This window comes from Bos javanicus, chromosome 19, assembly GCF_032452875.1.
Source record: "Bos javanicus breed banteng chromosome 19, ARS-OSU_banteng_1.0, whole genome shotgun sequence".
Taxonomy (NCBI): Eukaryota; Metazoa; Chordata; class Mammalia; order Artiodactyla; family Bovidae; genus Bos; species Bos javanicus.
This window is the reverse complement of record NC_083886.1, coordinates 35,276,684-35,295,390: the sequence shown is the minus strand read 5'-3', so window position 1 is coordinate 35,295,390 and position 18,707 is coordinate 35,276,684. Positions and strand designations below refer to the sequence as shown.

At 54.2% G+C, this 18,707-nt stretch overlaps 1 protein-coding gene across 1 annotated transcript; it reads right to left on the bottom strand.

Moving 5' to 3' along the window:
- Positions 1–1,250: 1,250 nt before the first annotated feature.
- Positions 1,251–9,257, bottom strand: ALDH3A1 (aldehyde dehydrogenase 3 family member A1). Its single transcript, XM_061391163.1, has 11 exons — positions 9,134–9,257; positions 7,133–7,299; positions 5,307–5,538; positions 4,918–5,003; positions 4,479–4,687; positions 3,805–3,922; positions 3,203–3,344; positions 2,458–2,624; positions 1,956–2,055; positions 1,483–1,613; positions 1,251–1,397 (listed from the first exon to the last, which is right to left on the bottom strand). Exons 2-11 carry the CDS (start codon positions 7,292–7,294, stop codon positions 1,383–1,385), a joined length of 1,362 nt encoding a protein of 453 aa, XP_061247147.1. The 5' UTR covers positions 7,295–7,299; positions 9,134–9,257; the 3' UTR covers positions 1,251–1,382.
- Positions 9,258–18,707: the final 9,450 nt, after the last annotated feature.

The window sequence follows — 18,707 nt, the reverse complement described above, 5'->3', positions numbered from 1 at the left end:
TGGGAGGAGAAGCTGGGGGAGGTGGGGGCACTGAAGTGTGGGGTCCTGGGAAACCAGAGTGAGGGGGAGAGTGCTGGAAGGAGGGATGTCCTGGCAGGGGGCTGCCATGGGGACGAAGTGTTTTTGGGCAGAGAGCAGGCAATGGTTCAGCCGATGATGGTTCAGCCGGGTGGGGGCTGGAGGGGAGGAGAGTGGGGACGGGGCAGTGACTCAGGGAAGTGATCTGGGGAAGACTTTGCTTTTGTTTTCAGTCAGTTATTTGGATATTTGCAAAATAAGTAACAGGCACACACAGAACATCCAGTGACCCCGTCCTCTCCCCTGCCCTCCTGGAGTGGATGAGGTAACAGCCAGTGGCCAGGATTGGCTTGTCTCCCCCGCGGTCCCCTCACCCGCCGGCCTGACTGATGCCCTGCTTCCCACGGTCCTCACTGGACCCTGAACCGGGTCCTCAGGCCCCTCAGGCCAGACCCCGGCCCAGAAGCTACTGCACAGTGGGGTCCCAGTGCTGCCCCAGCTCCCCGTCCTCCCACCCCGGAGGCAGCACGCTGGAGTCACCCAGGGGGTCACGTGGACCATCCACCACGGGTCTCACCCAGGGACCCCTGCCCCCGCCTCCTTCGTCCCCACTCTGCTAGACTCCCTGAAATGGAGCTGACATCCCCAAGTTCCAGGGCCCTGGGGCTAAAGGGAAGCTCTGAGGAGAACTTTGCTTCTCCTCAGCTGACAGTGAGGTGGGACTGGAGAGGGTGTAGGGGGGGGATGGGGGATGGGGGGGTAGGGGAAGGGGGGTGGAGGTGGGGTGGGACTGGAGAGGGCAGGGGGAGGGATGGGGGGTAGGGGAAGGGGGGTGGAGGTGGGGTGGGACTGGAGAGGGCAGGGGGGGGATGGGGGGGTAGGGGAAGGGGGGTGGAGGTGGGGTGGGACTGGAGAGAGTGGGGGGGGATGAGGGGATGGGGGGTGGGGGAAGGGGGGTGGAGGTGGGGTGGGACTGGAGAGGGTGGGGGTTGTAGGGGTGGGGGCTGGGGGGTTGAGGTGGGGTGGGACTGGAGAGGGCGGGGGCGGGGTGGGACTGGAGAGGGTGGGGGTTGTGGGGGTGGGGGCTGGGGGGTGGAGGTGGGGTGGGACTGGAGAGGGCGGGGGCGGGGTGGGACTGGAGAGGGTGGGGGTTGTGGGGGTGGGGGCTGGGGGGTGGAGGTGGGGTGGGACTGCAGAGGGTGGGGGCGGGGTGCAGAGACTCGCAGTCCGGGGCTGGTCCGAAGCTTTATTGCTCTATGTTTAGTGTAGCGTGGGGGCGGGGCTGGGTGGGAAGGATGCACTTGAGCAGCGGGGCACCAGGGGAGCCCTCCAAGGGTGCAGTACGGTGAGGCCAGGGCACCGCTTCAGTGACGAGGCATCTGTGGGGGACACGAAGGGCAGTGAGGCCCTTGTCTGGCCGGCGGCTCCCCAACCCCACCCCCGTCCCCACCTCCCACTTCTCACCTTGGCCGGGCTCGGCGGGTATCTGGCTTTGAGGGTCTCTTCGTTCAGCAGAGGCCTCACCAGGCAGGAGCGGCGGTGCGAGAAGGTCTCGAAGCTCTTCCTGCCGTGGTAGGACCCCATGCCGCTGTCCCCTGCGGGGGCACTGGCTCAGTGTAGCCCGAGACTCTGATGCTCCTCCTGTGCCCCTTCTCCCATTCGCCCACCCTGGCCAATCCCCGATTCTGCCTGGGCCAATCCCTGACCTGGGGTGTCTGCCGCGGTGCCTACAGCCCTGGGCCTGAAGAGTCTCACCCCAACCGGCCACTAATAGAGGCTCTGTGGCCTCTCTCAGGGCCCAGGTGAGAGTCTCGAGGTTCAATGTGGCTTTTGGGTGTGCTGGCAAAGGAGGGGTTGGGGGAGTCTGAGACTCAGCCCAGGGATGGGGGACACCCAGGGGTGGGGCAGCAGGCAGCAAGCTCAGCCCCCAGACTCACCCACACCCCCGTAGGGCAGCGAGTGCACGCTGATGTGGACAACGACGTCGTTGGCTGTCACCCCGCCGCTGGAGGTCTCCGCGATCATCTTCTTAATCACCTGCAATAGCCCCCTGGCCTCAGTCTCCACCCAGGACCCCCCAGCCCTCCCCACCTGTGCAAGTCCAGGAGCTACAAGGATGTGAGCTAGTGGAGGCCGAGCCCCAGCCTGAGGCCGCTCCCCCTGCCCCCAGAGTCCCAGGCTGGGTCCCCCACTCTCCCCATGGGGATTTGTGCTAAGATGGGAAGAGCAGTAGTTCCCACAACACCGAGAATAGCACCAAGCGGGTCAGCATCTCAGTCAGTGTTCTGTCCGGACTTCAGAGATGAGGGGAAAGGGACTCAGGAAGGTTAGGGGACATCGCACAGCAGGGAGTATGGGGCTGGAATCTGTTCCCTGGGTCTGCGTTTGCAGGGGTGCTGAGCTGGGTTCCCAGGACCCTGGGGAGGGGGCCTGGCCCACCTTGTCATTCGGTGAGAAGACGTAGAGCGCCAGGGGCTTCTCGCGCTGGGTGATGAACTGGATGGCCTCCTCCAGGCTGCGCACACACATGATGGGCAGGACGGGCCCGAAGACCTCCTCCTGCATCACCGGGGACTGGGGGTCCACGTCCGTAAGGATGGTGGGGCCTAGGCAGGGAGAGGCCAGCGTCAGCCGGCGCCCGGACCCGCCCAGGCACATGGCCTTCTCTCCCAGCCCTTTACAGACGAGGTCCCCGGGCTCCGCGAGGGGCAGGAGGAGGCTCTCCAGCTGGGCTCCACCCTGGAGGGTCATGGGGAGGACAATGGCATAACCAGTATGGGGGTTACTGGGGGCCCCACTTCAGGCCGCATGAGCCCTGCTGGAGCTCCTCAGCCTCCTGGCAAACTGGGGGCCAACTGGGCCCCCATCTGCTGACCCCCGAGCCCAGGCAGGAGGCCCCTCCCGCTTGGCACACCTGGGGCTCCCATGGTCTCTGCCGCTAGCACCCTCTGCTGAAGCTACTTGGATGGAGCGGAGGTGGGGCTCCTTTAGGCCTTGGGGGTAGGGAGCTAAGGTCTGAGGAGGGGCCTCCCAGGTGGCGCCCAGCTCCTGCCCATGGAGAGGCCTGGAGTCAACCCGGGCCATGGGTGAAAGCAGCTATATTATATGCACCGCAGGGCTTCACCTGCCCCTCGAGGGTCTGTGCCCATTTCCACCAGCCCTTCCGGAGGGCTGGCACACGCACCGATGTAGCGGGTGGTCGCGTCCCCGGTGCCTCCGTAGGCGACCTTCTGGCCCTCCAGCAGGCCCATCACCCTCTGGAAGTGCCGGGAGTTGATGATTCTCCCGTAGTCCCTGGACTTCTTGGCGTCCTCCCCGTAGAACTCCTGAGGAGGTGGCAGGCTCCAGGTGAGGACTGGATGCTCATCGTGGCCACAGGCTGCAAGGCCATAGCAACTCCAAACTGGGAGTATGTGGGCACTGCCTGGTGGAGCGGTGCCACTAAAAACTGCGGGGCTGCCACACCCCTGCTGCCCACCGCCTTCCCCAGGGCATGAAGTGCTGTTGTTTGAAAGAAATACATGCAGGGCGTCTGGACATCACATTGGGCCCAAACATGTGTCCACAGCACGGAGGACAGAGGGGACACGCCACATGAGCAGTGACTGCCTCTGGGGGTGGGATTCCAGGTAGAGCTCTTTTCCTTCTCTGTGCTTTTTAATCTTTTCCAAATTACAGTGCGTGTGGACTACTTGCATGATCAGAAAAAAAATTCAGTCTTTTCGTTAGTCCACGCCCATGTCACTGCCTGGCAGCCCGTCACCCACCCCCGGTGCCAGCACTCACTTTCAGGGACTTTTTGAGCTTCTCCACGACTTGGCTCTGGATAGAGGGGTCACACAGGATGTAGTCGGGGGCCACACAGGTCTGGCCACTGTTCATGAACTTTCCCCAGGCGATGCGTCTGTGAGAACGCCAGGTTACAGGGCATTCTGCCAGCCGTGGGGAGGTGGGAGGGGGCTCCCCGGGAATAAGCCTCTGGCCCGGTTGGCCCAGGGTCAGGCTGTAAGAGGCTGAGCTGTGAACTGTCCATGGGAATGGGGGGGCATGCCTCGGTGCCCCACTGGCTTCCAGATTCCTGCCAGAGCACACTCATGACCCTGGACGTGATCCCTGGGCCTGCAGTGACCTCATCACCGACTGGCAGGAGGATGTCTGGGGCAGGGGGTCTGGGGTGGGTGGCCTTTGTACCCCTCTTTCAACAGCCTTGAGCCCTGCACGGCCAAGTGTCACCTGCTCAGGGTCCCCACGTCCCAGAAGGCCAGGCATGCAGGGTGTGAAGGGGGGTAGGACTCTGGCTCGACGCCCCCACCCCTGCAGGAAGTCTTTCCCGAACCCTCTCTGTGAACATGGTGCCCCCACCCCAGCTCCTGCCAGGACCGCAGGTGCCCAAGGACAAGGCCATGTTGGTGTCACTTGGGGTGCCCTGCTGTCCGCCTAGGTTGGGGGCAGCCTCTCACCTGCAGGCAATGTCCAGGTCGCAGTCCTTGTCCACATAGCAGGGGTTCTTGCCCCCTAGCTCCAGTGTGACGGGGGTCAGGTGCTTGGCCGCAGCCATCATGACGACCCTGCCCACCCCGGTGCTCCCAGTGAACAGGATGTGGTCGAATCTCTCCTTGAGCACCTCCGTGGTCTCAGCGACACCCCCGTTGATCACAGGGTACAGATCCTGCCAAGCAAGGACGGAGGCGAGGCTCAGACATGGCCACAGCCCCCTCCCCACCTGCCCAGGCAGCCAACACCAAGCAGACGCCCTCTCCTGGCTCGGGGGTCCATTCTCCTCACCAAGCTGTCCTCACCCCACCCGTGGCTCGGCCTGTGGCTGCAAGAATTCACTATTTCCCCACCCCAAAGACCTGGCTGGGCCTTAGTTCTCAGTGTGCCGGGGGAGCCCATCACCTGGTCCAGGTACTGGGGGAGGATGGTGGCCAGCAGGCTTGCCGTGTTCTCACTCAGCTCCGACGGCTTCAGGACCACCGCATTCCCTGCAGGGCACAGAGAGTCAGGACTGCACCTGGACCACCCCACACTCTGTCCTCCAAGGGACCCAGGACGCATGGCGGGAGACAGGGCTGCATGGACATCCGAACCTGGCTGGGCCTTGGGCACTCAGAGGCCTGGCTGAATACTCTGGTCCTTGCAGCCTCCCAAGAGAACTAGCTCCATCAAACCTCTCCCTGACCGCAGGCCCCATCTTTGCCCAGTCCTCAGCACCCCATACCCCTTCCTCTGCAGTGAAGGATGGGGACCCCTCATGGCTCCCTGACCTGGAGCAGGGCCCACAGTACCTGCAGCGATGGCGCCCACCATGGGCTGGATGGTCAGGTTGAAGGGGTAGTTCCAGCTCCCGATGATTAGGACCACGCCCAGGGGCTCCGAGTGGATGTAGGCCTCATCCTGCTGGGTGTGGGGGGTCTTCTCCACAGGCTCGTCAGCAGCCCACTCAGGGAGTTTCCTGATCATGTAGTCGATCTCCTCCAGGACATACACAATCTCCTCGTAGTAGGCGGTCCATTCATTCTAGAGAGAGGGTTCAGTGAGGTTCACCCCAGGGTGAGGGCCGTGCAGTGGGGGCTCTGAGCAGAGGCCCGAAGGCCCGTGGTGGTCCTGCTTCCCAGCTCTGTGACCCCAAGTGAGCTTCCTACCCTCAGTCTCCAGATCTGCAAAATGGGAGCAAGACAGGACCTTATGCTCCAGGTGGGCCCATTTAGAACTTGACTTGTTCAGCTGCAAGGGAGCCGTTTACTGCAGAATCCCCAGCCCAGAGCACCCGCCAAGAAGGCACAGGGGGTGGGACTGAGAATTAACCTTTGGGTGGTGAGCTGCAAGGACCCCTTTCTGCAAGTGCTGGGGGCTCAGACAGGTTGGACATGTTGAGTTCAAGGTGCCCAAGGGGACCTCAGACCTGATTTGAGGGTCCCTAGTGAGTCAGGGAGTGCTTCCCTGGTGGCAATGGTAAAGATTCCGCCTGCCAATGCAGGAGACACGGGCTCGATCCCTGGGTCGGGAAGATCCCCTGGAGAAGGAAATGGCAACACACTCCGCTATGCTTGCCTGAGAAATCTCATGGAAGGGGAGCCTAGTGGACTACAGGGCATGGGGGTCCCAAAGAGTCTAACATGACTTAGTGACTAAACAACAAGTAAGTCCAGGGGAACAGAGCTGAAGGGTGTCCAGGAAGGCTTATAAATGAAAATAAGACTTGAACCCAGGACAGAGCCCTAAGAAGACCACCTTGAGAAAGTGGCTACAAGAAATATGCGACCAAAGAGAGTCAGGAGGAAATCCAGGAGACCCTCAAGCCAGGAGAGGAGGGACTGGGCAGCCCATGGCAGGGCGTGGGGTGGGGAGGAAGCCAGTGTGCAGGGTGAGAAGAGAGGGAGTACAGAAGGTGTAATAAACAGCTCTCTCTCGAACTGTGATTGTGCAGAGCAAGATGGAAGTTGTGAAGTCAACCACTTGGATTTTCTTGCCTTTGGTTTTTGTCTTAAGGTTAGAAATCTTGAGAGAGTGAAAAAAAAACAAAAAAAAAAAAAACAAAAAAAACAGTAGCAAAGGGCCAGGAAGCAGAAGGCTTGTAGACTCCAGCCTCTCTGCTCCCCTCCGAGGCAAGACGGGAGGGTGGAAGCAGGTCCAGGTGACTTGGGGGCAGTGAGGGGAAGGGGCTGAGAATTTGGAGGGGTCTGGTTTTGCTCAGAGAGAGGAAAAGATGGGGGGGGAGGGCAGACCCCAGCAGAGTGGCCAGACTGGGCTGTTTCTTGGTGTGGAGAACCCAGGGCTCCGCGTGGGCTGAGAGATGGAGGAAAGAGAGGCCAGAGGGGTGTCGTGTTAGCAGGAGATAGTTAACGTGCGCTGGGCTGGGTGGAGAAGGGAGTGAAGCCAGGAGCGGGGATGACAGACGGTGGAAAAGAGCCTCTGGCCCTGTGCAGGGCGCGTGGACCTGGGGCGCCTCGCGCGCAGGGAGAGGAGGGCGCGCCCCATCCCAGAGGCGCGCAGTGCTTGGGGGACTAAGTGGCTTCTCTGTTAAGGGGTGGAGCAGTCCGCCCCCGCCCCCGCGCGCAGCGGACATCCTGGGCGCACGCAGTCCGCGCCTCCGGTGGTCCGGCTGGCGCACCTTGTGGAGGTCCGCAGCCAGCGCGCCCACGAGGTCCTTCTCTCGTTCGCGGATCAGGCGCCGCAGCCCCTCCAGCTGCTGGACGCGGAACTGGAGCGGGCGCGTCCGTCCCGAGTTGAAGGCGGCTCTGGCCCGCTGCACCACCTCGCTGATTGCGCTCATGGTACCTGGGAATGGAGAGCTCCTTGCAGGCATGGAGGAGAGCGCCCTCCCGCCGGGCACTGAGACCTGGGGTCCCCAGGGCAACACCCACCTTTGCTGCTGATTTTATAGGATGAAGATCTCCCTGGGGTCACTGGGAAGTGGCACCCTTTTGCCTTTTCAGCTCCCTAACCCCGCAGTCTGGACTGTCCTGGTTGGCAGGCTACCCCTGCCCACCAGCAGATGACGGACCCTCACAATGGGGACCCAGCAGCAGTGACCCAGAGTCCTAAGGTTGTCTACACTTGCTCACTGTGGGGTCTTGGCAGTGTGCTGGGGGCAGGCCCTTCTTGGCACCTCTCAAGCCCCATGCCCACCTCTATCTCTGTGCAGAGCTGTTGACACTCCCAGGCAAACCCTCCAAGTGCTCTCCAGGCACACCCGACAAGGCCAGTCTCCAGATCAGATTAAAGGACTCAGGTGGTGACTCCACACCCACACTGAGTAAACTCAGCATCAGGACACACACCCCACCTTTCTGACTGAGCCTCATTCTCAAAAGCACTGGTGGCTTGTCCCCAGACAGACCCAGGCTGGCTGGGTCTTTGAACTGTCAGCCTTGTCCCGGGCACAAGGAGTAAGAAACGAAACAGGCTACAGACAACAGATACACCAGGCATGTGTGCACTTGAAAGAGCCCGTGGGGACAGGCCCTGCGTGGTGATCTTTTGGTAGGGGGGTGGGAGTTAGGGGGTGGTGGATTAGAGGTGGATTTGCTTTCATTTTTCTGAAGGGCTTCACTTTCCTGCAGCGAATTTGCATTTTCAAAAAATGTTTGTTAATTTGGGGGGAATTCCCTGGCTGTCCAATGGTTAGGGTGCCGAGCTTCCACTGCAGGACTGCAGGGGGTGCAGTTTTGATCTCTGGTTGGGGACCTAAGATCCTGCACGTTTGTTCACTTTTTGAATAGGTAATACATGCTCATGGTAGGAAATGTAAAAGATACAGAAAGGACACAGAGAAAAGTTAAGTGTCCTTCCTTCCTCTCCCCCAGTAGTTCCTGTTATCCTCCCAGAGGTGCCCACCCACTTTCAGACACAATGTGATCTCTGACAGCAGAAAAAACACAGTAAGGCTATTTCCACTTAAAAAAAAAAAAAGACATTATATGGGGCTTCCCAGGTGGCCCTCATGGTAAAGAACCCATCTGCCAATGTAGGAGATATAAGAGATGCAGGTTCAATCCCTAAGTAGGAAAGATCCCCTGGAGAAGGACATGGCAACCCACTCCAGTATTCTTGCCTGGAGAATCCCATGGACAGAGGAGCCTGGTAGGCTACAGTCCATAGGGTCACAAAGAGTCCGACATGACTAAAGCGACTTAGCACTGCACCACATATACACAATACATATGGTATATGTGCATGTATTATTATACACGGTATATATATATACCGTGGCTTCGCCTGAGCCACCATGTCCGCAGAGGTCAGCATCCCCTTTGAGCCTCATAGATATCCTCACTCTGAAGGAGTGCCCACGAAGAGGAGCCACTATAGTCCACATTACCGATGAGGAAAGTGAAGCTGAGAGACATTAAATGCTCTCTCTACGGGACTCTTCTGTCTCCGGGTGACTGAATCAAGCCTCCTCACCCAGTGTCCCCAGGTCCCCCTGCTCCGAGGGCCCCAGGGGCCCCACCTCCCTGGAGCTGCCAGATGTGAGCTTCAGACCTTCGGCACACAGCTTAGATGCTGAGAAGATGCTCCTGGGGGTGGAAGGACCAGCTGCAGGGGTGGACCACTCCCCGCCAGGCTGCAGCTAGAGGTCTCTAGAAGAAGAGAAGGGGAAGAGGGTTACCTTCAACACAGGCTCTCCCAGGGATGGAGCTCCAGGAATGGGTGTCAGCTTAGAGGTGATGCATTTAAAGACCCTTCTCCTGGTCCTGGGAGTCCCTCCCCAGGAAGTTTGCGTAACAAGAACAAAACAGCTTTCAAACGTGGGGCGTTGTAATCTGCTCCCAGTTTGGGGGATTAGGGCTAGGCTGTCTGATTTTGTCCAGTTCAGAAATGCAAGAATGTGTCCGCAAGGCTTGGGTGGGGCCTGTCCAATCTTCCAAAGGAGGCTCTGTGTTTGCCCAGGGGCTGTGGATTGATTTAGACTGACCTGACAGCTTCCAGATTTCCCAAGTGCAGGTGCCAGCTGCCGTTCTCCCCACCGCCCTGGTTACATAAGGGCAGGGGGCGGGGGGCAGGGTACAGTCGTGGTGAGTGTGCACGCAGCTCCCTGAAGATGCCCCATGGAGGCTAGATTGCCAAGCCTGCGGAGCCACAGGCCGGGACTGTCTGTAGTAGGCCCCACTGTATGTGGGTCTGCCCTCCTGTTGAACAGCAGAGAAGAGGGCCACAAACCAGTACCAACGGCCAGGAGTCTCCTGAGTGTGGTCACCTGGGGGCCAGAGATGCTTGGGCAGGGAGAGCTCAGGAAGCCCCTTTCCCTAATTACAGGTGTTTGCTGGGTGTCTGCTCAGGGGTGAGGTGGCGGGGTGGAGGCAGGTGTGGAAAATGCATCTGAACACTGCCCACACCTCCCCGGCACACACCTTGGGCTCTGGGCCTCCCACTGGCACTGCCTGCCACCCTCACCCGCCAGCCTCACCACGTCTGGGGGACCCTGCCTCCTTCCTGGGTTGATTGTCCTGCCCCCTCCCTCCACCTGGAATGCCCCTCCCTGTATTGCTGCCCACCAACCCTCGTCACTGCACTTCCTCCTCTTCCTCTGTTCTTCTCCAGAAGGTATATCAGCCTCTGACAGGCCATTTGTCTACTTATTCTGTTTGCCATCTGTTGGCCACCACCTAGAATTTGCTCTGTTCACTGCTGAGTCCGTGGCACCTAGAACACTGTCTGGCACAAAGTAAATGCTCAATAAGTGAGTGATGTGATGACGTGAACAGAGAGCGTTTCAAAGTAATATGAAACCTGTAGTGGCTGCAAGTGGAGAAAGAAATGGCACCCCACTCCAGTATTCTTGCCTGGAAAATCCCATGGATGGAGGAGCCTGGTAGGCTATAGTCCATGGGGTCGCTAAGAGTCAGACATGACTGAGCAACTTCACTTTCACTTTTCATTTTCATGCATTGGAGAAGGAAATGGCAACCCACTCCAGTATTCTTGCCTGGAGGATCCCAGGGACAGAGGAGCCTGGTGGGCTGCTGTCTATGGGGCTGCACAGAGTTGGACAGGACTGAAGCGACTTAGCCGCAGCAGCAATGGCTGCAGGATGCATAAGATGCTGCAGGGCTTCTGATGAAGGTCCTGTGGTGGGTGAGTGGGGAAACAAGAGTCTGAACTGAATGGGAGGTATTTAGGGAAGGAACAGCAGGGGGGCTTGGAACAGCAAAAGCAGGCACACAGAGGCAGGAACAAAGTTATGTGTCATTGCAGTTATTAATAAGGTGCTATTAACAAAGGAATTGAAACTGTCAGGGGTGCAGATTCTCAAGCCCCCCTGCTCAACAAGATCAGAAGCTCTGGCTGAGGCCCAGCCATTGGTGATGCTATGAAGCCTCCCAAATTTCCAACATCCGTTGGATCATAGAAAAAGCAAGAGAATTCCAGAAAAACATCTACCTCTGCTTTATTGACAAGAACAACAGAGGATGGGACGGTTGGATGGCATCACTGACTCAATGGACATGAGTCTGAGCAAGCTCCAGGAGTTGGTAATAGACAGGGAAGCCTGGTGTGCTGCAGTCCATGGGGTCGCAAAGAGTCGGACATGACTGAACAACTGAACTGACTGACTGACTTGGCTTTATTGACTACACCAAAGCCTTTCACTGTGAGGATCACCACAAACTGTGGAAAATTCTTCAAAAGATGGGAATACCAGACCACCACCTGCCTCCTGAGAAATCTGTATGCAGGTCAAGAAGCAACAGTTAGAACTGGACATGGAATAACTCAGACTGGTTCCAAATCGGGAAAGGAGTACATCAAGGCTGTATATTGTCACCCTGCTTATTCAACTTATATGCAGAGTACATCATGAGAAATGCTGGACTGGATGAAGCAAAAGTGGAATCAAGATTGCTGGGAGAAATATCAATAACCTCAGATAGGCAGATGACACCAACCTTATGGCAGAAAGCAAAGAGGAACTGAAGAGCCTCTTGATGAAGTAAAAGAGGAGAGTGAAAAAGCTGGCTTAAAACTCAACATTTAAAAAATGAAGATCATGGCATCTGGTACAATCAGATCAGATCAGATCAGATCAGTCGCTTAGTTGTGTCCGACTCTTTGCAACCCCATGAATCGCAGCACGCCAGGCCTCCCTGTCCATCACCAACTCCCGGAGTTCACTGAGACTCATGTCCATCGAGTCAGTGATGCCATCCAGCCATCTCATCCTCTGTCGTCCCCTTCTCCTCCTGCCCCCAACCCCTCCCAGCATCAGAGTCTTTTCCAATGAGTCAACTCTTCGCATGAGGTGGCCAAAGTACTGGAGTTTCAGCTTTAGCATCATTCCTTCCACAGAAATCCCAGGGCTGATCTCCTTCACAATGGACTGGTTGGATCTCCTTGCCCCATCACTTCATGACAAATAGATGAGGAAACAATGGAAACAGTGACAAACTTTATTTTCTTGGGCTCCAAAATGACTGCAGATGGTAACTGCAGCCATGAAATTAAAAGACACTTGCTGTTTGGAAGGAAAGCTATGACCAACCTAGACAGCATATTAAAAAGCAGAAACATTACTTTGCTGACAAAGGTCTGTACATATAGTCAAATCTATGGTTTTTCCAGTAGTCATGTATGGATGTGAGAACTGGACCATAAAGAAAGCTGAGCACTGAAGAATTGATGCTTTTGAACTGTGGTGTTGGAGAAGACTTTGGAGAGTCACTGGGACTGCAAGGAGATCCAACCAGTCAATCCTAAAGGAAATCAGTCCTGAATATTCATTGGACGGACCGATGCTGAAGCTGAAACTCCAATTCTTTGGCCACCTGATGTGAAGAACTGACTCATTGGAAAAGACCCTGATACTGGGAAAGACCGAAGGCGGGAGGAGAAGGGAACGACAGAGGATGAGATGGTTGGACGGCATCACCAACTCAATGGACATGAGTTTGAGCAAGCTCCGGGAATTGGTGATGGACAGGGAAGCCTGATGGGTTGCAGTTCACGGGGTTGCAAAGAGTCGGACACGACTGAGTGACTGAACTAAAAAAGGCCTCCCGGTGATTCTGAGGCCTCCAAGGGATTCTGAGGCCTCCAGGTAAAGATGGAGAACCACTGACTCACCAGTGACTGGGAAGAGTTCCCTTTGATCTCTGTGTTTATTCTTTTAAGAAGTTGCTATAAGGAAATCATATTATTTATTGTTTAATACCTGATATATGTTACAGACATATATATATATATATATATGCATTTACAAAACTATATTCTGTGAACTATGTATGTATGTATGTAACTATATTTTGGAACTCCTGGGAAGATTTGTGGTAATGATGTGAATAAGAGAGAGATTTTACATTGGTCCGAGGCACAGAATTCAGTTTACATGTTTCAAGTGGTCAAGAAGCTAGGCTAAGGGCATAAAACCTGAGAAACTGTTCTAAGGGATGAGTACAAGGTCTTTAGAGGCAAACGTGAAGTTGCTAGGTGACGGCAGGCATGATGTGAGGCATTATTCCAGGGACACACCACAAACTCGAGCTGCCTGTGGTCATCACGGCCACCACTCAGGCAGCAGCCACTTTGTGCTGTGGCTGGACACATGAGGTCTCTGATGACAATTCTACAGGAAGGTGTCACCACCACCAGCACCCCCATTTTATAAAGGGGGAGAGGAGGCTCGAAGAACGTTGGTCCAAGTTCTCATCACTCACAGGTGTTGGAACCAGTCTTTGGACCCACCAAAGCCCAGGCTGACTCACCCAGTCCAAGCCGTCTCCCTGGAAGCGATATGCAGCCAAAGCAACCCCAGTGGGAAGTGTCATATCCGTGCCAGTTCCTCGTGGCGGAGCCCTCCTGCCCTCCTTCTGAACATGCTGGTTCTCAGTACACAGCTGGTTCCAACCAACCTGGGGATCTGGTTCCAAGTGACTAGATGGAAAGAGGAAGGGTGCCAGGGAGGAACAGCTGGGAAGATGCCAACCAGCAGGATCAGTTCCCTGTACAGCAGCATCGAAGAGGAGAAGTAAATGTAAATTCAACAAAAGAAGTGTAAGAGTTATACACTGAAAACTGCCACACTTTGTTAAAAAAAATTAAAGATCTAAATAAATGAAATCACAGGTCATGGATCAGAAGATGTAACATTAAGGTGACAATACTCTCCAAATTGCTTTATAGAGTCAAAACAATTCCTGTTAAAATCCCAGGTTTTTTTTTTTTTTTGCAGGAATAAAAAAACTGACTTTAAAGTTTGTATGTAAATGCAAGGGACCCAGAATAGACAGAACAATCTTGAAAAAGAAGAACAAAGGTAAAGACTCAATTTCAAAACTATGACAAAGCTGCAGTGATCAAGATGGTGATGCTGCTGGGACTTCCCTGGGGGGTCCAGTGGTTAAGACTCCGAGCTTCCATGGCAGGGGGCACAGGTTTGATCCCTGATCAGGGAACTAGATCCAACATGCTGCATGGTGCAGCCAAAAAAAGAAGATTGTGGTGCTGACATAAAACAAACATTCAGATCAGTGGAGGGGCTTCCCAGGTGGCACTAGTGGTAAAGAATCGACCTGCCAATGCAGGAGACATAAGAGACATGGGTTCCGTCCCTGGGTCAGAAAGATCCCCTGGAGAAGGAAAAGGCAACCCACTCCAATATTCTTGTCTGGAGAATCCTATGGACAGAGGAGCCTGGTGGGCTACAGTCCATGGGACCACAAAGATTCAGAAAGAACTGAAGCAACTTAGCACGCACACATAGATCAATGGAACAGAGCTGAGTCCAGAGATAAACTGTTACACATATAGCCAACTGACTTTTGACAAGGCTGCCAAGACAATTCAGCGAGGAGAGAATGGTCTTTCCAACAAATAGCACTGCACAATGGTATATCTACATGCAAAAGGATGAACTTGGACCCTTGCCCCACACCATATGCAAAAATTAACTCAAAATGTATCATCCACCTAAATGTAAGAGCTAAAGCTACAAGAAAGTGTTAGTTGTTCAGTCATGTCCAACTCTTTGGGACCCCATGGGCTGTAGCATACCAGACTCCTCTGTCCATGGAATTCTCCAGGCAAGAATGCTGGAGTAGATTGCCATTCCCTTCTCCAGGGGATCTTCCCAACCCAGGGAGCCAACCTGGGTCTCCCACGTTGCAGGCAGATTCTTTACCATCTAAGCCATATTTGCTTTTCATACTACAGGAAAACACAGGAGTAAATCTTCACGTCCTTACGTTAGGCAATGGTTTCTTAGATATACGACCAAAAGCATGAGTGACAAAAAAAAAAAAAAGGTAAGTAGACCACATCAAGAGCTGAAGCGTGGGACTTCCCTGACAGTCCAGTGGTTAAGACCCTGGGCTTCCAGTGCAGCAGAGTCCACTGAGATCCATCTGTGCACCTGCCATATAAACTTCCAGATGCAGTGCAGTGTGGGGCTCACAGACCTAGAGGGCTGATTGCCAGGGCCTGAAGGGAGTGAGGGTGCCAGGGTGCATGGGGCAGGCTGGACTCGGCTTTGCCCAACAGCACTCCATGTCTGACTTGAGGGTTCCCTGTCCCTCTAGTCAGCAGCTGGACACTGAGCCACTAGAGGACACTGGGATTTCAATGACTGTTTACAGGGCCTCTCCTGGGAGCAGCAAGGTGAGCGAGGCTGGCTGCATGTCCAGGAAAATGCAGGAAGGACCTTCTATCCACCCGAGGGCTGAGACTTGGGTCGGAGAAGGTACAGGTTTGCAACCCCGGGAGGCAGTGGGAGCAGGTGGGCAGCTCCCCAAAGGGTGCTGCAAAGGTCCCCCACTGTCAGCTGGCCCTGACCTTCACATCCTTCAGACTCTGAGGAAGCACTCAGGAAGCCGGGGCTGAGCCTGAACCAAGGGCAGCCCAGGGCTAGTGCCAGCCTGCAGCAGCAAAGTGCAAGTCACAGTGAACTGGGCCCCTGGCCTGAACCCTGCTTGGAGCCCCTGCACATCCGCTGGAGGGCAGGCTGCGGCCCACCTGGCACTCCTGCTCCTCTGAGTGTGGGAAGCCACACCCTGACTACTGATGAACACATAGAGTGCACCCCATTGCACAGCAAGTTTAATAATTACTCTAAAAGGTGCAAGTATCTTTCTGTTTATTTCTGCATGATGATCCCACAGATATAGTCTTGTGAACCTGCACAAATGTGATGACTGGTTTTTAGAGACACCGGTTCCTTTCTCACTGAACCCGGCTCACCGCTCCCATCAGCGCCCTGCAAATTCCAACATGTCATGCCTGTGTTTGTCCCAATCCTTAGATAACATCTGATACAGTTAAATGTGCAAGACACACTGGCAGCTGTCCCATTTTTAAGACAGGGTCTCACGGAACATGGGTTCTGATCCCCCATGTTGTGTTGCCTCTGAGTGGTGGGCACAATTCCCCACCACCCAGGCGGGGGACAATGGGGTCCACTCTGTCCCCTCTCATAGCCGTTTAGCACTAATATCCACAAAGTCTGATGTGATGGGACCAGAATGCTCCCTGCTGGGGGAAGCCGCTAGCTTTGACCAATGCTCCAGAAGCCTCCTTGAACTTACTGGTGTTTTTGTTTCTTTGTAACAGACTCCCAGGAATGCTGGCATTTTTGATCTCCTGCCTGTTAACTGATGGCGGTCCCCGGAGGCCCGCGGGCCGTCTGGGCCACGGTCCAATTGGGCTGCCGGCGCCCTGTGCTCTCACCATTTCTCGGCTATTCCCAACCCCGTGCTGGGGGGGCCCTCACAAATGTGCCCCAAGCTCCCTCCCAGGCCACTTCTGTTTTGTTTTCCTGGTTCGTGTTTAGGAGCTCCTGCTGTGACAGCCGCTGGGTCACTAGTACTATTTTCCTTGATCTGTCTTTTGTCCAGGGACTGGATTTATGGCATCTCTGGTTAAGATGAGTGTCTGCACAGCCAAGAAATCTGATTTAGTTTGAACGAGGCGGGCTCTCTCCAACCCTGCATGGTTCATCTAGATTTGCAGTATTTTATCATTTACTCTGAGCCCTTTGAGAGGCTATCTTAGTGCACACATTCCCTATATGAGCCCATTTAATCCTCATAACTGCCCAAGGGATAGGAACAATTATTATGTCCACTTTATAGATGAGGAAACAGAAGGTCTGAGAGGCTAAGTAATTGGCCTAAAGTCACACAGCGCGTGAGTGATGGAGCCAGGCCTCACCCAGCATTGATTCCTCAACCTCCTTTGGAGGTTCACACCCTTCGGCCTCACCCATTTCCTCAAAATGCTTTCCTCTCCTGACTCTGTTATCATGTTTCCTTTCTGAATCTTAGCCTTGTGTGTTTCTGTAACTCATTTTTCATTCACAAGGAAAGGAAGTCAGGGTGAGCCACAGTTCTTCCGCTCATCAGTGTTCACAAAGGCCAGGCCCCACTTATCTTCTAAGAGAAGTGTGCAGGTAGGTTTCTGATTCATTTCTGTTCTTCATCAATTCCATCTTCCTACTTTCCTTTTGTCGGCTTCCCAGGTGGCTCAGATGGTAAAGGATTCGCCTGCCAATGCAGGAGATCCAGGTACAATCCCTGGGTCAGGAAGATCCCCTGGAGAAGGGAATGGCAACACACTCCACAGAGGAGCCTGGTGGGCTACAGTCCAAGGGGTTCCAAGAGTCAGACGCAACTAAGCACACAGTTTTCTTTTGTACTTAAACTGAAAAAGCAGGTCCTTGGTCTTTTGTTTTTCTGTTTTAATACAGATGGCTTTTAAGTCATTTTATTTTCCACTGAATGTGGTTTTGCTATGTCCTGGAGAATGTAACATTCCTATTTTCACTGCTTTCTAATAGTTTTTAATTTCCTCCTTGATGGCCTGTTTTTTAGAAGCGTGTTTCCTATTTATCAGGGACCCACTCCAGCATTCTTTCCTGGAGAAGCCCATGCACAGAGGAGCCTGGCAGGCCACAGGTCACAAAGAGTTGGACACGACTGAGAGACTAACACACTTTACTATTATCAAAGCAGTTAACATTATATTTGTCCCACCTTTATTAGTTACTGACAACTTTCTCAGATTATGATAAACTTTCTCAGATTATGATAAAAAATATGGCCTTCTTCTCTGCTTTCCTGTATTGGTTCAGGCTTTGTTTGTGGTCACATAATCTTTGTAGCCATGCCAGGGACATATGAATGAGAGGTATGTTTTCTGTTCATAGCTGTAAGAATCTTTACCTATCAAATGCACTGATTATTTCTGGACACTATTCCTTTTTATTTACTTGGTCTAACTCTAGGCAATGTGTATAAAAATCTCTCATGGTTAACTGTATTTTTATCCAACTGTCCTTACAATTTCAATACTTCTGCTGTGTTCATTTAACCACATTTTGCTTTGCTCATACAACTTTATGACTGACCCTCCTTATGATTTTTGCCTTTCCTCTTCACGTTTCAGCCATAAAGGCCACCTTATCTGATGTGAATACAGCTCTTCCTGCCTTATTTTTGCTTGCACCTGTCTGTATACCTCATTACCTCCAGCAACTTATCCTGCTGTTTTATGCATTTCTTGTAAATGATGGACGGTAGGTTAGTCTTAGATGCCCACCTGACAGTCTTCCTGGAACTTGCCATCATATTCTTCCCATTTCCTTAGCGCCCATTCTTCGTGTTGTTCTCTCCTCTCTGATGGTCCCGGTTCCCTACTTTCCCTGTTGATCTGTTAGCGCTTCTCCCCTGCATGGCCTCGAAGGTCCCCTTCCTCCCAGCTCTGTAATCAGATGCACACTATCCTACAAGTGAGGAGAGCAAAACCCCAACTATCTGTCCCTAAGCTGCCCTGTGCCTCTGCTGCCCCAGGAGGTACTCAAGGAATCGCCCCCTTGTCCTGACATTCAGGTGAATCACTTTCCACACTCCCCAGCATGTGTCTTTTGCTCTTTCCTCACCCCTTGGAGAGTCTCGTGCTTTTAGTTCTACACAAAAATTTGGACCAAGTGAAGTATGAATATAAAATGGCTTTTCAATTTGTTTTCAGTTCAGCTCCAGCTGGGCCTCCTCAGATCTTTATTTTCCACCCCTTCAAACATTCCAAGAGGCTCCCATCACTTTCTGGTCAATTTCCGGTGCCCAAAGCTCCGTCCAGGCTAACTAAGCACTTTGATCTCAGTGCACGGCCTGTGCCAGCTCAGCTCTGGCCCACGTCCCCAGGAAGAGGACAGATCTAGCTCACTCCCCTCCAACATTCCCTGATGCTCTGTCCACTGT

Excerpts from the sequence above, each read along its gene's own strand:
- ALDH3A1 (XM_061391163.1), bottom strand. The coding sequence starts at position 7,294 with ATGAGCGCAATCAGCGAGGTGGTGCAGCGGGCCAGAGCCGCCTTCAAC. Across the intron at positions 3,923-4,478 it reads GACCTGGACATTGCCTGCAG|ACGCATCGCCTGGGGAAAGT; the intron begins GTGAGAGGCTGC and ends GCGTTCTCACAG. Across the intron at positions 3,345-3,804 it reads AGCTCAAAAAGTCCCTGAAA|GAGTTCTACGGGGAGGACGC; the intron begins GTGAGTGCTGGC and ends CCACCTCCTCAG.